This window comes from Cheilinus undulatus, linkage group 12 (assembly GCF_018320785.1).
Source record: "Cheilinus undulatus linkage group 12, ASM1832078v1, whole genome shotgun sequence".
Classification (NCBI taxonomy): Eukaryota; Metazoa; Chordata; class Actinopteri; order Labriformes; family Labridae; genus Cheilinus; species Cheilinus undulatus.
The window spans coordinates 50,581,160-50,597,889 of record NC_054876.1 but is presented as its reverse complement, the minus strand read 5'-3'; the positions used below and the strand labels follow the sequence as shown (position 1 = coordinate 50,597,889).

General features: G+C 42.4%; 1 protein-coding gene across 1 annotated transcript; it reads right to left on the bottom strand.

The window, feature by feature from the left end:
- Window positions 1–2,272: 2,272 nt before the first annotated feature.
- Window positions 2,273–10,564, bottom strand: LOC121519032. The gene is made up of 4 exons (XM_041801808.1): window positions 10,044–10,564; window positions 7,431–7,636; window positions 3,245–3,359; window positions 2,273–3,123 (listed from the first exon to the last, which is right to left on the bottom strand). Exons 1-4 carry the CDS (start codon window positions 10,512–10,514, stop codon window positions 2,959–2,961), a joined length of 957 nt encoding a protein of 318 aa, XP_041657742.1. The 5' UTR covers window positions 10,515–10,564; the 3' UTR covers window positions 2,273–2,958.
- Between the last annotated feature and the right edge of the window lie 6,166 nt (window positions 10,565–16,730).

Below are 16,730 nucleotides of genomic sequence, written 5' to 3'. Positions count from 1 at the left end.
ACAGGAAATTTTTATGTGTGACCAGTATTATCTATCCATAGTATCTGTAACACAAAGACAGCCCCGCCCACAGAGATGGCTGGGCCCCCGAGAATGGGGCCTCCCCAGTCGTGATCTACCACCAGCATTAACTCTTTTTTTGGCTCTTTTTAACCTCTTTTCTTTACTGTATTTGGCAATTTCTGCAACATTTTTTTGCCACTCTAAATCCATTTTTGATCATTTTTGCCACTATTTGCTCGTTTTTGCTTTTCTTTTCACAACTTTGCCAGGCTATTTTTTGCCATTTTGAACCCATTTTTCATCATTTTTGCCCCTTGTTTCTCTCTAATCTGATTTTTTGCCATTCTTTTCCTCCTTTTGAACCACTTTCCTGCATGTTTTATCCCTTTTGTGCAACAATTTTATCAATTTTTTTCAACTTTTCATGTATTTTGCCACTTTCAACACATTTTCATGACTTTTTTGCACAATTTTTTCCACTTTTAACCCCTTTTTGATACTTTTTGCCCCATTTTCCCCCTTTTACCATTTTTTGCCACATTTTAACCACTTTTCCTGCCATTTTTGTCCCTTTGTGCAACTCCACAACCCATTTTGACACTAATCGCCCATTTTTCCACTCTCTAACTCCTTTTCATCACTTTATCTGGCCATTTTTACAACATTTCTGCCAGTCTTAACCGTTGTTTTAATATTAACCCACAGAGTTGGCTGGGCCCCTGAAAATCCCAGAGACTCTTAACCCATTTTGATCATGTTTGCTACTTTTAAACCAATTTTTGCCACTTTTCGGCTGTTTTACCACTCTTTAACCCATTTTCACTATTTTATGAGGCTAATTATACTATATTTTTGCCCGTATTAACCTTTTTAAAAATATTTACTAAAAACAGATCAAATGTTAAGTCATTCTAAATTTTAAATACTAGTTATTTTTGGGATGGATTTAAAGCTGCAGACATTTAAAACCACAACATCATCTATTCCTCCTTTTCTGAATTTGATGATCTTCTAGGTGCCAGACTAGAAGCTTTGGGGGGCCTGATATGGCCCTCGGACCACCAGTTGATGATCAGTGTAATGTAAGAACCTGTGTTCATCTCTGAATGACGATGGAGAGTGGACGCAGCGGAAGACAGAAACTCAAGAATAAAACTCAAACACAGGATGTGATGCTGGATCAGTTTAATTTCCATATTTAAAAAAACGACAGCAGTAAAAAATGTAAACACTCGTCTGACAGCACCACTGACATACACCTCAGTACCATTTAGGAACCATTAAGACAAAGCAATTTCTATCAATATAAAAAATCGGTTCCCTTGAACTGCTAGAAACATGAATTCCAAAAAAGCTGGGACACATGTAAAATGTGACTAAACAAAATGTTGATTTGCAAATCCTTTTCAACCTGTTATCAATTAAAGACAGCACAAAAATAAGATCTTCATTGTTAAGACTGATTAATCAATTTGTTTTTTGTGAATCTGCAAAAATATAAATTTGAAGCCTGTAACATGTTTCATAAAAGCTGGGACAGGAGCATGTTTATCACGCTCTATAACTCTCTGTGGACTGAATTTCCATTGTTGTAGTTTAGGCTTCATAATACCCCATACCTTTCCTGCCCTCTTTTATTGTGAATCCATGCTGTTGTAACTCATGCAGACTGTTTCTTGGTGTTGTCTTGCTGGGAAAGCAGAGACACTGTCTGGATGGAAGAATATGGTGCTTCTACACCTGCCTCTCAGTATTAAAGGTCACATATTTTACCCTTTTAAGACAAGTTTATCTCGGTCTCAGAGGTCCCTAAAACATGCCTGTGAAGTTTGTTGCAGTAAAAACACTCCAGTATTGATTTCTGCATGTCTAAAAACCCCTCTGTTTCAGCCGTGCTCAGAACTAGTTGTTTCTGTGTCTGTGGCTTTAAATGTTAATGAGCTGTCTGACTCCGCCCCTGACACGCCCCTCTCTTGAAATGGATGTGGCTCTCCTGATGTACAATGTAACAGACGCTTTTATCCAAAGTTAAGGACCTGACTGAACCTGACACACCGGATGGATTTGTTTCACACATCCATCTGGAAAGCTTCAAAAGGAAACGTTTGAGAAAAGGCAGAGGCGTTGAAAAAAACTCAGAGTGTGATTGGCTGAACGTTCTGTCCGTCACATCTCTACAGGCTAATCAGAGCAACAAAACACGTGATGTAGCCGATATCGAGATGCGCGTGCGCAGCTACTGAGGAATAACGGTAACCATGGCGACAGTAGACATGTCAGTACTTGACTTTTGTGGTTTTTGAAAAGAAAACAGTTCACTGCTGTTTTTTGTTCTTCTTTTAACTAAGAAATGTCATCAAGTCCTGATAAAACTGGCGCTTTAGCAGCGTCCACGCTAAGATCTTCCGCCATATTTGCACCGGCCTCTTGTTGCTGCTTCTTTACATCACGACTCCACCACGCCTCAAAGTACTGCCCCTCATCTCTGATTGGTCCTGTCACTTTCTAACCGGACCCAAACGGTTCAGATGGGAGCTTTGAAGATGGGTTCACCAGTGAGAAACAAGGAAATGGGCGTATCCTTCTGCTTTGCAAGGTTACTCTGCCTCATCATTGACTGAGAAAGACTGAGTCTTTCAGAAGGGCTCTTTTTATATCCAATCATGGTTCTATCACCTGTTACTAATTAGCCTACTTACCTGTGGAACGTTCCAGGTGTCGTTTGAGCGTCCCATAACCTTCCCCAGTCTTTTCTTGCCCCTGTCTGAACTTTTTTGGAACATATCGCATGCAACAAATTCAGAATGTTTATATATTTCCAAAGTGTAACATTAAAGATCTCCTTTTTGTGCTGCATAACTGAGTGTAGGTTGAAAAGGATTTGTAACTCATTGTCTGCTGTGTTGTTCTCATTTTACACAACCGCGTCAGAACTGGAGTTTGTAACGGTATCTTTTAGTCTGGTCTCCTCAGAGTAGACGGATGGTGGGGCCATAATTTCCCCACTATCCCCTCTGCTACGGTGTAGTAATCAAAACATATGTCTCTACAGACAGGGGGTCTGATTTTCTTACAATACTTCAGATTCTTTCTCAGTTGATCCACATCAAAGTGCAGCAACTGAAACAGAAAAGAGAGGGACGAACATGAAATGACATGAACTGACTCAAAATGTTTCCTTTGACCCTTAAAGCCACCATAAAAAAAGGTGAAGATGAGCTCAAACATGCAGTGAAAGTACCTGATTACCAACATGGAGGGCGATGGCAACATGGTCCCAGACATACCACTCTGGCATCTGAGTGACGGGTCTCGCGTCCACCTGCTGTAGATCATCTCTGCAGACCAACTCATTCCTGAAAAATACAATTAAGGGTCTAAGTATCATTTATTCTACTTCAGTGACGACACTCTGAGGAACCAACAACATGGACTCTGTTGATCTAATCATAGAGAAACAAAACTACATGGAAACTCCAGGGACTTTCACACAACTTTGTAACAGGAAATGTTTGAAAAGGAAAGCAACATGAGCAACAGATAGTAAGATAAGATAAATGAAGAGAGGGAAGGATAGTTTGATAAAGTAAGGACACTTAGCTAAGGTAAGGACAGTTAGCTAAGGTAAGGACAGTTATCTTAGGTAAGGAGAGTTATTTAAGGTAAGGACAGTTATCTAAGGTAAGGACAGTTATCTAAGGTAAGGACAGTTATCTAAGGTAAGGACAGTTAGCTAAGGTAAGGATAGTTATTTAAGGTAAGGACAGTTAGCTAAGGTAAGGACAGTTAGCTAAGGTAAGGACAGTTAGCTAAGGTAAGGATAGTTAGCTAAGGTAAGGAAAGTTAGCTAAGGTAAGGATAGTTAGCTAAGGTAAGGAGAGTTAGCTAAGGTAAGGACAGTTATCTAAGGTAAGGACAGTTATCTAAGGTAAGGACAGTTATCTAAGGTAAGGACAGTTAGCTAAGGTAAGGATAGTTATCTAAGGTAAGGACAGTTATCTAAGGTAAGGATAGTTAGCTAAGGTAAGGATAGTTAGCTAAGGTAAGGATAGTTAGCTAAGGTAAGGATAGTTATCTAAGGTAAGGATAGTTATCTAAGGTAAGGACAGTTAGCTAAGGTAAGGATAGTTATCTAAGGTAAGGATAGTTATCTAAGGTAAGGACAGTTAGCTAAGGTAAGGATAGTTATCTAAGGTAAGGATAGTTATCTAAGGTAAGGACAGTTAGCTAAGGTAAGGATAGTTATCTAAGGTAAGGATAGTTATCTAAGGTAAGGATAGTTATCTAAGGTAAGGACAGTTATCTAAGGTAAGGATAGTTAGCTAAGGTAAGGATAGTTAGCTAAGGTAAGGATAGTTAGCTAAGGTAAGGATAGTTATCTAAGGTAAGGATAGTTATCTAAGGTAAGGACAGTTAGCTAAGGTAAGGATAGTTATCTAAGGTAAGGACAGTTAGCTAAGGTAAGGATAGTTAGCTAAGGTAAGGATAGTTATCTAAGGTAAGGATAGTTATCTAAGGTAAGGACAGTTATCTAAGGTAAGGACAGTTAGCTAAGGTAAGGATAGTTATCTAAGGTAAGGACAGTTAGCTAAGGTAAGGATAGTTATCTAAGGTAAGGATAGTTAGCTAAGGTAAGGATAGTTAGCTAAGGTAAGGATAGTTATCTAAGGTAAGGATAGTTATCTAAGGTAAGGATAGTTATCTAAGGTAAGGACAGTTATCTAAGGTAAGGACAGTTAGCTAAGGTAAGGATAGTTATCTAAGGTAAGGACAGTTAGCTAAGGTAAGGATAGTTATCTAAGGTAAGGATAGTTATCTAAGGTAAGGACAGTTAGCTAAGGTAAGGATAGTTAGCTAAGGTAAGGATAGTTATCTAAGGTAAGGATAGTTAGCTAAGGTAAGGATAGTTAGCTAAGGTAAGGATAGTTATCTAAGGTAAGGATAGTTATCTAAGGTAAGGATAGTTATCTAAGGTAAGGACAGTTAGCTAAGGTAAGGACAGTTATCTAAGGTAAGGACAGTTATCTAAGGTAAGGATAGTTATCTAAGGTAAGGATAGTTATCTAAGGTAAGGACAGTTAGCTAAGGTAAGGATAGTTAGCTAAGGTAAGGATAGTTATCTAAGGTAAGGATAGTTAGCTAAGGTAAGGATAGTTATCTAAGGTAAGGATAGTTAGCTAAGGTAAGGATAGTTATCTAAGGTAAGGATAGTTAGCTAAGGTAAGGATAGTTAGCTAAGGTAAGGATAGTTATCTAAGGTAAGGATAGTTATCTAAGGTAAGGATAGTTATCTAAGGTAAGGACAGTTAGCTAAGGTAAGGATAGTTATCTAAGGTAAGGATAGTTAGCTAAGGTAAGGATAGTTAGCTAAGGTAAGGATAGTTATCTAAGGTAAGGATAGTTAGCTAAGGTAAGGAGAGTTAGCTAAGGTAAGGACAGTTATCTAAGGTAAGGATAGTTAGCTAAGGTAAGGATAGTTAGCTAAGGTAAGGACAGTTAGCTAAGGTAAGGATAGTTATCTTAGGTAAGGATAGTTATCTAAGGTAAGGATAGTTAGCTAAGGTAAGGACAGTTAGCTAAGGTAAGGATAGTTAGCTAAGGTAAGGACAGTTAGCTAAGGTAAGGATAGTTATCTTAGGTAAGGATAGTTATCTAAGGTAAGGATAGTTATCTAAGGTAAGGATAGTTAGCTAAGGTAAGGACAGTTAGCTAAGGTAAGGACAGTTAGCTAAGGTAAGGACAGTTAGCTAAGGTAAGGACAGTTAGCTAAGGTAAGGATAGTTATCTTAGGTAAGGATAGTTATCTAAGGTAAGGATAGTTATCTAAGGTAAGGATAGTTAGCTAAGGTAAGGACAGTTAGCTAAGGTAAGGACAGTTAGCTAAGGTAAGGATAGTTAGCTAAGGTAAGGACAGTTATCTAAGGTAAGGAGAGTTAGCTAAGGTAAGGATAGTTATCTAAGGTAAGGAGAGTTAGCTAAGGTAAGGATAGTTATCTTAGGTAAGGAGAGTTAGCTAAGGTAAGGACAGTTAGCTAAGGTAAGGATAGTTAGCTAAGGTAAGGATAGTTATCTTAGGTAAGGATAGTTAGCTAAGGTAAGGACAGTTATCTAAGGTAAGGAGAGTTAGCTAAGGTAAGGATAGTTATCTAAGGTAAGGAGAGTTAGCTAAGGTAAGGATAGTTATCTTAGGTAAGGAGAGTTAGCTAAGGTAAGGACAGTTAGCTAAGGTAAGGATAGTTAGCTAAGGTAAGGATAGTTATCTAAGGTAAGGACAGTTATCTAAGGTAAGGACAGTTATCTAAGGTAAGGACAGTTATCTAAGGTAAGGACAGTTATCTAAGGTAAGGACAGTTATCTAAGGTAAGGATAGTTAGCTAAGGTAAGGATAGTTATCTAAGGTAAGGACAGTTATCTAAGGTAAGGATAGTTAGCTAAGGTAAGGATAGTTATCTAAGGTAAGGACAGTTATCTAAGGTAAGGACAGTTATCTAAGGTAAGGATAGTTAGCTAAGGTAAGGATAGTTATCTAAGGTAAGGAGAGTTATCTTAGGTAAGGAGAGTTAGCTAAGGTAAGGATAGTTATCTAAGGTAAGGAGAGTTAGCTAAGGTAAGGATAGTTATCTAAGGTAAGGACAGTTATCTAAGGTAAGGACAGTTATCTAAGGTAAGGATAGTTAGCTAAGGTAAGGATAGTTATCTAAGGTAAGGATAGTTATCTAAGGTAAGGACAGTTATCTAAGGTAAGGATAGTTAGCTAAGGTAAGGATAGTTATCTAAGGTAAGGAGAGTTATCTTAGGTAAGGAGAGTTAGCTAAGGTAAGGATAGTTATCTAAGGTAAGGAGAGTTAGCTAAGGTAAGGATAGTTAGCTAAGGTAAGGATAGTTATCTAAGGTAAGGAGAGTTAGCTAAGGTAAGGAGAGTTAGCTAAGGTAAGGATAGTTATCTAAGGTAAGGAGAGTTAGCTAAGGTAAGGAGAGTTAGCTAAGGTAAGGATAGTTATCTAAGGTAAGGATAGTTATCTTAGGTAAGGAGAGTTAGCTAAGGTAAGGATAGTTATCTAAGGTAAGGATAGTTATCTAAGGTAAGGATAGTTATCTAAGGTAAAGTTAGTTATCTAAGGTAAAGTTAGTAAGCACCACTCTAGCTGGGGAATAACCAAGTCCAGGAATAGGTCAGAAAAAACACGCCATCTTTGAAAAGGTGCAGGAAAAAACAAAATACAATGGGGACAATGACAGAGCCCTGAGGGACACCACAACAAGGATAAAGGAATAAATTTTAATACATTTTCTGTTACTTTTTATTTCTTTTCATGGTTTCTGTTGCTGTCTTTTTTTCTATCAAGTTCACAAACTGAACCTGTGACATTCAAAGATTCCAGTGTTCACTTCCTGTGGGTGGTTCACTTCCTGTGAGCAGTTCTTACCAGTGCGTCTTACACATCGCCTCAGGCCTCCACAGGAAGTAGTCGTCTCTGTAACAGCAGACTGCGTCTGGGTTGTCTCTCAGTAACGGGTACCGTTTAAACAGCCTCTGATTGTCTGGGCTGTGGACCAACACGACGTACATCACTTCCTGTTTGTAGAGGACGGTCTCCATCACCCGCATGACGGGCTCAGCTCCTCCGCAAAACTGGAGACAGAAAAAAGTGCATGACTGTCAGTGTCAAAGCATCAGTGCTGTTAATGACCATTAATCGAGGAACTTCTGGGGGCTTTATCACAGTTTGAAATTCCACTTTTTACTTTCAAATCAGTTTTGATTTCATTTTGGATTTTTTTGCTGTCTTCGTTTACTTCTTATTTGGATGCTTTTATTTTAAGAGAAAATTAGGAATTTGTGGAGGATCACAGGTTTAACAGAAACTTAACAGCAGAAAACAGAGCTAATAATGCAGGGGTGTCAAACTCAGTCACAGCAGGGGCTGGATTCTGGATTTAGGTCTAACCTGAGGGCCTAACAGGGTCAAGATCTAACGGAAAACTGCCAACTCGTTTTCACCAGTGATAAATTATGGGCAAAAAAAAAACAACAACTTTGGAAATTAAAAAAAAGTCAAAATGATCAATTTAAGAGCTCAAACTCTGAGACTGAAAATTTAAATGAATGGGTCCAATAGATAAAAACACATTATTAAAAGTCAAAATAGTGTTTTTATATGTAAATATATGAAATCTTGAGTTTAAAAGGTCAAAATTTGAGTTCAAATCATAAATTTTGAGTCTAACAGGTAAAAATATGAGATTAAAAGCCAAAGTTAGGAATTGGAAGGTCAAAACATGCAATGAAATTGAAGATATTTAGTTAAAAAGGTCAAAATATGACACAAAATTTAAAATTGTGAACCCAAAAGGTCAAAATGTGTGGTAAAAGTTAAAATTATGAATTGAAAAGGTTGAGATATGAAATAAAAAGTCAAAATCATAGGTGTGAGTCGTAATTTTGAGATGCAATATTGAAAATATGAAATGAAAACACAAATTATTTTTTCCCCCTACATTCCTGATGTTTTAATCCGATAAATTTCTCTTTTGTTACTCTTTAGTTTTTCATGTTTTTATGACTTAACTATAAATATAAATTTCTATGATATAATATGATATAAATCATCAAGGTTAAGTTTAAATTTTTATACTGTAGGAAATCTGCAGACTTCATACTGGTGGGCCAGTTATAATGAAAGTATGATATGATCTGTGGGCCGGGGATAACTGTACCACGGGCTGGATTTGGCCCCCGGGCCTGGAGTTTGACACCCCTGTTGTGATGATTGTAAAGGACATTAGTGGACAGTAAAAAGGTTCAGATGTCTTCTGGCCTGTCCCCTGAGCTGTCTGAGTCTGAAGGTAAAGGAGACGTTAAGGAGCAGAGGTGGGATGACGGTACATCACTGTGGCTGCAGGGAGACGCTGATGTACCTGAACCCAGCGGTTCTCAATGTTGGGGTCGAAACCCCAACTGGGGTCACGAGACACTGAGAGGGGGTCTCCAGATGCCTTAAAGAAACTAGGAATATTTAAATACTTTACACCAATCTTGCCTGATTTTAACCCGTTGTCATCCATTTTTACCACCAATTTTACCGACTTTAACAAATCTTTGCCTCTTAAAAGCCATTTTCTGTCAGTTTAACCCTTTCCATGACTTTTTTCTGCCTGTTTTTGCCACTTCTAAATCAAATCTTGCCACTCTCTGCCTATTGTTGGCTCTGAGTCCCATTATTACCACTGTTAACCCCTTTTACCACTTTTTACGCCACATATCACTATTTAATATGCCCACTTATCCAGTTTAGCCCATTTCTGCCTATTTCTGCCTCAGCTAACCCCTTTGGACTGGTTTATATCAATTTTTCATTCCATTTCATGAAATTTCCACCTAATTTTGTTACTTAAATGCCAATCCAGCCACTTTTTTAATCCCCTTTTACCACTTAATATGCCTGTTTTGCCACTTAAACCCATTTTAGGTTATTTTATTGCCACTTTTGTCTAAGTTTTGCCACTTCTAACCCATTTCTGCTACTTTAAAACTCCAATTTCATCACCTTTCCCATCATTTTTTGCCATTATTAACCCATTTTTAGCTATTAATGTATTATAATTCTGTTTAAACAGAAGGATTACCATTTTTAAGAGGGCTACTTACTGCATAAATGAATTAAAAAGATATTTGCTTCTTTGATAAGCAGTGGTTATTATTCAGATTAAATATAAAAGACCACTGCTTAACTTTACAGTAGACTATGGTTTTGCTGGCCCCCAGTTTGGCCTTTTTCCCCCTTATGGGCCACCTTGTCTCCACATGACTCTTCTGGATTGTGCATGACTGTGTTCAACCACCTTCAGGTACAGTCGGGGTCCTGGTCTCTGGTTTATTTTGGGGGTCACAGGCTGAAAAGGCCTTAACCAAAGTGTGTTCAAGGGGACAATAAAGCCTGCATTCATATGGACCTTAGCTGTGATTAACACATTAATTCTGACAGCCCTAAATAAATAAACATTTCATAACAGAGACCAAACTGATTAGAAGGTTCTACCTGATCCTGGTAGGCTCCCAGCACGTCCTTCAGGGGGAAGGTGAAGCGATACGAGCCCAGTCTGGAGCCCCTCAGGAAGGCTGGGGAGGAGGCGAACTTACGCAGAAACCTTGACGGCATCTGTTCCTGCTCCCTGGTCCGGTTTGGGTTTGGGTAGATGTTCTCCAAGAGTCTCCTCTCAGCTGAGACCATCTCCCCTGGACTCACATCCAGACTCCACCACAGGATGCCACGATCATCAAGGCTCGTGAAACCCTCGCTCCACCTGATTCCCTCTAATCCATCCTGGTCTGTTTCATGTTTCAGACCACGCACATGAAACTCAGGGTGGGGGTATTTTGGGATGTTTTCTTTGAAGAGGTAGTCAGCAACATCACTGCCTCTGGCTGCTTTTTTCAGCTTATCCAGGTTCAGATGGCGACCTCTTACATAGTGCTCCAGGATTCCTCTCCTATTCCTCCGAGTCTCCATGATCAGACCGGCTATGATTTGAAATGTTAAACATTCAAAAGAGGAAGAGAACTTCCCTCTCTCTGAGCAGCAAACTGCAAAACGGAGATAAGCCCCTCCCACTTCCGCCTTTCAGAGCAGTGATGTCACAGTGGAAAGGCCCTGAAGAGGAGTGAAAGTTTGAGACTCTTGACTGGAAAGCAAAATTGGTGGTTCCATTTGGTCCAGACCGAGACCACCTCTTTTGGTTGGACCAAGGTCCGGCTGTTTGGTCTGGACCATGGTTTAGGGGAGGTTTCACACCTATCATTGTGGTCCGGACCAAACAGAAAAGTCTGAAAGTCCAGACCAAACAGCGTAGGTGTGAAAGCCCCCTAAGTTTCATTTCATCTGAAACGAAATTTAAGTCTGTCAACCCTCAGGGGAGGGGAGGTTTACAGACCTTCAGGAGACGTGGTTGGACCTGAGAACTGTGATCGTAAAGAAAACAACCAGTGGGCTGCTGCCCTGCGTGATGGTGCTCAGTGGAAAAGAAAACAAGAAAAAAACTGCTCTGGTTGCCTGGCAACAGTATTGCTTTGACATGCTTTCTACTCACTCTGCTCTGACTGACTACCTCATAGTCGGATGTGAGAATGGCCGACACATCATCACTACTGATGATGGAAATAAATACTCAACTCTATTTTATCCACAGAGTCCCTCTGTTAGAGAACACTATGAACTATGAAAGAAATGTCAGACTACAGAGTAACGTCATGATGTGAACACTAATGCACATGCAAAAGTGGCAAAAAGGTTGAAAACTGGTTTAAAGTGGCATCACTGGGTAAAAGCGGAGTAAAGAAGTGGAAAAGAGGGGCAGACAGCTGCAAAAATGATAGGATAGTTTTCTGGGTTTACCAGGGCCCAGTCTCTGGGTTTATCAGGGGCCAGTCTCTGGGTTTATCAGGGTCCAGTCTCTGGGTTTATCAGGGTCCAGTCTCTGGGTTTATCAGGATCCAGTCTCTGGATTTATAAGGATCCAGTCTCTGGTTTATCAGGGTCCAGTCTCTGGGTTTATCAGGGTTCAGTCTCTGGGTTTATCAGGGTCCAGTCTCTGGATTTATCAGGATCCAGTCTCTGGTTTATCAGGGTCCAGTCTCTGGGTTTATCAGGGTTCAGTCTCTGGGTTTATCAGGGTCCAGTCTCTGGGTTTATCAGGATCCAGTCTCTGGATTTATCAGGATCCAGTCTCTGGTTTATCAGGGTCCAGTCTCTGGGTTTATCAGGATCCAGTCTCTGGATTTATCAGGATCCAGTTTCTGGTTTATCAGGGTCCAGTCTCTGGGTTTATCAGGGTTCAGTCTCTGGGTTTATCAGGGTCCAGTCTCTGGTCTCTCAGGGTCCAGTCTCTGGTTTATCAGGGTCCATTCTCTGGTTTATCAGGGTCCAGTCTCTGGGTTTATCAGGGTCCAGTCTCTGGTTTATCAGGGTCCAGTCTCTGGTTTATCAGGGTCCAGTCTCTGGGTTTATCAGGGTCCACTCTCTGGTTTTTCAGGGTCCAGTCTCTGGGTTTATCAGGATCCAGTCTCTGGTTTATCAGGGTCCAGTCTCTGGGTTTATCAGGATCCAGTCTCTGGTTTATCAGGGTCCAGTCTCTGGTTTATCAGGGCCCAGTCTCTGGGTTTATCAGGATCCAGTCTCTGGGTTTATCAGGGCCCAGTCTCTGGGTTTATCAGGATCCAGTCTCTGGGTTTATCAGGGTCCAGTCTCTGGGTTTATCAGGGTCCAGTCTCTGGGTTTATCAGGATCCAGTCTCTGGATTTATCAGGATCCAGTCTCTGGTTTATCAGGGTCCAGTCTCTGGGTTTATCAGGGTTCAGTCTCTGGGTTTATCAGGGCCCAGTCTCTGGGTTTATCAGGGTCCAGTCTCTGGTTTATCAGGGCCCAGTCTCTGGGTTTATCAGGGCCCAGTCTCTGGTTTATCAGGGTCCAGTCTCTGGTTTATCAGGGCCCAGTCTCTGGTTTATCAGGGGCCAGTCTCTGGTTTATCAGGGCCCAGTCTCTGGTTTATAAGGGGCCAGTCTCTGGGTTTATCAGGGTCCAGTCTCTGGTTTATCAGGGCCCGGTCTCTGGGTTTATCAGGGCCCAGTCTCTGGGTTTATCAGGGTCCAGTCTCTGGTTTATCAGGGGCCAGTCTCTGGTTTATCAGGGCCCAGTCTCTGGTTTATCAGGGTCCAGTCTCTGGGTTTATCAGGATCCAGTCTCTGGGTTTATCAGGATCCAGTCTCTGGTTTATCAGGGTCCAGTCTCTGGGTTTATCAGGGTCAAGTCTCTGGGTTAATCAGGATCCAGTCTCTGGGTTTATCAGGGTCCAGTCTCTGGGTTTATCAGGATCCAGTCTCTGGGTTTATCAGGGGCCAGTCTCTGGGTTTATCAGGGTCCAGTCTCTGGTTTATCAGGGTCCAGTCTCTGGTTTATCAGGGTCCTTTCTCTTGGTTAATCAGGGTCCAGTCTCTGGTTTATCAGGGCCCAGTCTCTGGTTTATCAGGGGCCAGTCTCTGGTTTATCAGGGCCCAGTCTCTGGTTTATTAGGGGCCAGTCTCTGGGTTTATCAGGGTCCAGTCTCTGGTTTATCAGGGCCCGGTCTCTGGGTTTATCAGGGCCCAGTCTCTGGGTTTATCAGGGTCCAGTCTCTGGTTTATCAGGGCCCAGTCTCTGGTTTATCAGGGGCCAGTCTCTGGTTTATCAGGGCCCAGTCTCTGGGTTTATCAGGGTCCAGTCTCTGGTTTATCAGGGCCCAGTCTCTAGTTTATTAGGGTCCAGTCTCTGGGTTTATCAGGGCCCAGTCTCTGGGTTTATCAGGGTCCAGTCTCTGGTTTATCAGGGGCCAGTCTCTGGTTTATCAGGGTCCTTTCTCTTGGTTTATCAGGGTCCAGTCTCTGGTTTATCAGGGGCCAGTCTCTGGTTTATCAGGGTCCAGTCTCTGGGTTTATCAGGGTCCAGTCTCTGGTTTATCAGGGTCCGGTCTCTGGGTTTATCAGGATCCAGTCTCTGGTTTATCAGGGTCCAGTCTCTGGGTTTTTAAGGGTCCACTCTCTGGTTTTTCAGGGTCCAGTCTCTGGGTTTATCAGGATCCAGTCTCTGGTTTATCAGGGTCCAGTCTCTGGGTTTATCAGGATCCAGTCTCTGTCTTTTCAGGGTCCAGTCTCTGGGTTTATCAGGGTCCAGTCTCTGGGTTTATCAGGGTCCAGTCTCTGGGTTAATCAGGATCCAGTCTCTGGGTTTATCAGGGTCCAGTCTCTGGGTTTATCAGGATCCAGTCTCTGGTTTTATCAGGGGCCAGTCTCTGGGTTTATCAGGGCCCAGTCTCTGGTTTATCAGGGTCCAGTCTCTGGTTTATCAGGGCCCAGTCTCTGGTTTATCAGGGGCCAGTCTCTGGTTTATCAGGGCCCAGTCTCTGGGTTTATCAGGGGCCAGTCTCTGGGTTTATCAGGGTCCAGTCTCTGGGTTTATCAGGGCCCGGTCTCTGGGTTTATCAGGGTCCAGTCTCTGGGTTTATCAGGGTCCAGTCTCTGGGTTTATCAGGATCCAGTCTCTGGTTTATCAGGGTCCAGTCTCTGGGTTTATCAGGATCCAGTCTCTGTCTTTTCAGGGTCCAGTCTCTGGGTTTATCAGGGTCCAGTCTCTGGGTTCATCAGGGTCCAGTCTCTGGTTTATCAGGGTCCAGTCTCTGGTTTATCAGGGTCCAGTCTCTGGTTTATCAGGGTCCATTCTGTGGTTTATCAGGGTCCATTCTCTGGTTTATCAGGGTCCAGTGTCTGGTTTATCAGGGTCCAGTCTCTGGTTTATCAGGGTCCAGTCTCTTGATTTATCAGGATCCAGTCTCTGGGTCTATCAGGGTTCATTCTCTGTGTCTATCAGGGTCCAGTCTCTGGTTTATCAGGGTCCAGTCTCTGGTTTATCAGGGTCCAGTCTCTGGGTTTATCAGGGTCCAGTCCTTGGGTTTATCAGGGTCCAGTCTCTGGGTTTATCAGGGTCCAGTCTCTGGGTTTATCAGGGTCCATTCTCTGGTTTTTCAGGGTCCAGTCTCTGGGTTTATCAGGGTCCAGTCTCTGGTTTATCAGGGTCCAGTCTCTGGGTTTATCAGGGTCCATTCTCTGGTTTATCAGGGTCCAGTCTCTGGGCTCTCAGGGTCCAGTCTCTGGTCTATCAGGGGCCAGTCTTTGGGTTTATCAGGGTCCATTCTCTGGTTTATCAGGGTCCAGTCTCTGGGTTTATCAGGGTCCAGTCTCTGGTTTATCAGGGTCCAGTCTCTGGTTTATCAGGGTCCAGTCTCTGGGTTTATCAGGGTCCAGTCTCTGGTTTATCAGGGTCCATTCTCTGGTTTATCAGGGTCCAGTCTCTGGGTTTATCAGGGTCCAGTCTCTGGTTTATCAGGGTCCAGTCTCTGGGTTTATCAGGGTCCATTCTCTGGTTTATCAGGGTCCAGTCTCTGGGTTTATCAGGGTCCAGTCTCTGGGTTTATCAGGGTCCATTCTCTGGTTTATCAGGGTCCAGTCTCTGGGTTTATCAGGGTCCAGTCTCTGGTTTATCAGGGTCCAGTCTCTGGGTTTATCAGGGTCCAGTCTCTGGTTTATCAGGGTCCAGTCTCTGGGTTTATCAGGGTCCAGTCTCTGTTTTATCAGGGTCCAGTCTCTGGGTTTATCAGGGTCCAGTCTCTGTTTTATCAGGGTCCAGTCTCTGGGTTTATCAGGGTCCATTCTCTGGTTTATCAGGGTCCAGTCTCTGGGTTTATCAGGGTCCAGTCTCTGGTTTATCAGGGTCCAGTCTCTGGTTTATCAGGGTCCAGTCTCTGGGTTTATCAGGGTCCAGTCTCTGGTTTATCAGGGTCCATTCTCTGGTTTATCAGGGTCCAGTCTCTGGGTTTATCAGGGTCCAGTCTCTGGTTTATCAGGGTCCAGTCTCTGGTTTATCAGGGTCCAGTCTCTGGGTTTATCAGGGTCCATTCTCTGGTTTATCAGGGTCCAGTCTCTGGGTTTATCAGGGTCCAGTCTCTGGGTTTATCAGGGTCCATTCTCTGGTTTATCAGGGTCCAGTCTCTGGGTTTATCAGGGTCCAGTCTCTGGTTTATCAGGGTCCAGTCTCTGGGTTTATCAGGGTCCATTCTCTGGTTTATCAGGGTCCAGTCTCTGGGTTTATCAGGGTCCAGTCTCTGGTTTATCAGGGTCCAGTCTCTGGGTTTATCAGGGTCCATTCTCTGGTTTATCAGGGTCCAGTCTCTGGGTTTATCAGGGTCCATTCTCTGGTTTATCAGGGTCCAGTCTCTGGTCTCTCAGGGTCCAGTCTCTGGTCTATCAGGGGCCAGTCTCTGGGTTTATCAGGGTCCAGTCTCTGGTCTCTCAGGGTCCAGTCTCTGGTCTATCAGGGGCCAGTCTCTAGGTTTATCAGGGTCCAGTCTCTGGTCTCTCAGGGTCCAGTCTCTGGTCTATCAGGGGCCAGTCTCTGGTCTATCAGGGTCCAGTCTCTGGTCTATCTGGGTCCAGTCCTCTCTGTGGTCTGTTAACATCCTCAGACCATCTGCTGTAACTGTCACAGCATCCTGATTGAAAGTTGTTTTTATGACTCCATGATTATTTCCATATCCCATCAACCATTTTTGCACTCTAGTTTCGTTTCAGATTAAATGAAACTTAAGTCCGTTAACCCTCAGGGGAGGGGCGTTAGCAGACCTTCAGGAGACGTGATTGGACCTGAGAACTGTCATCATAAAGAAAACAATCAATGGGCCGCTGCCCTGGTCTGTGGTGCTCAGTGAAAAAGAAAAAAAAAAGAGAAATCATTCTGGTCCCAAAGAGTGCTGCAGGGATGGGAAGTCTGGGTCTTTTCACAGATCTGGATCATTTCAGTTCAGCAGGTAGAGCCGGCTCTTTATGCACCCAAACCGCTCTTCATTCAGTCCTACTGTGGCTTTAAATAAATCAGACTAATTCAGATATTTTTCCCCCATGATTAAAAAGACTGCATGTCATGTTTTTTAAATTGTCCCGTGTGATTTCCATTTTAAAATTTCAAAGATAATAATAAAATACATTTTAAAAATCCAGATTAAATCAGAATCTAAATGGAGCATGGGGACAAAAAATAAACCTTACTTTTAGTTTATACTTTATTCCAGACCCACAGGTCCATGTCAGTTTACACACAAAACATACAATACAAAAACAACAATGGATGAAATCACAGTTCACAGAT

Coding starts and splice junctions, on each gene's coding strand:
- LOC121519032 (XM_041801808.1), bottom strand. CDS start 10,514: ATGGAGACTCGGAGGAATAGGAGAGGAATCCTGGAGCACTATGTAAGA. Junction 7,637..10,043: donor TGGGAGCCTACCAGGATCAG/GTAGAACCTTCT, acceptor TTCTGTCTCCAG/TTTTGCGGAGGAGCTGAGCC. Junction 3,360..7,430: donor GCGATGTGTAAGACGCACTG/GTAAGAACTGCT, acceptor TGTATTTTTCAG/GAATGAGTTGGTCTGCAGAG.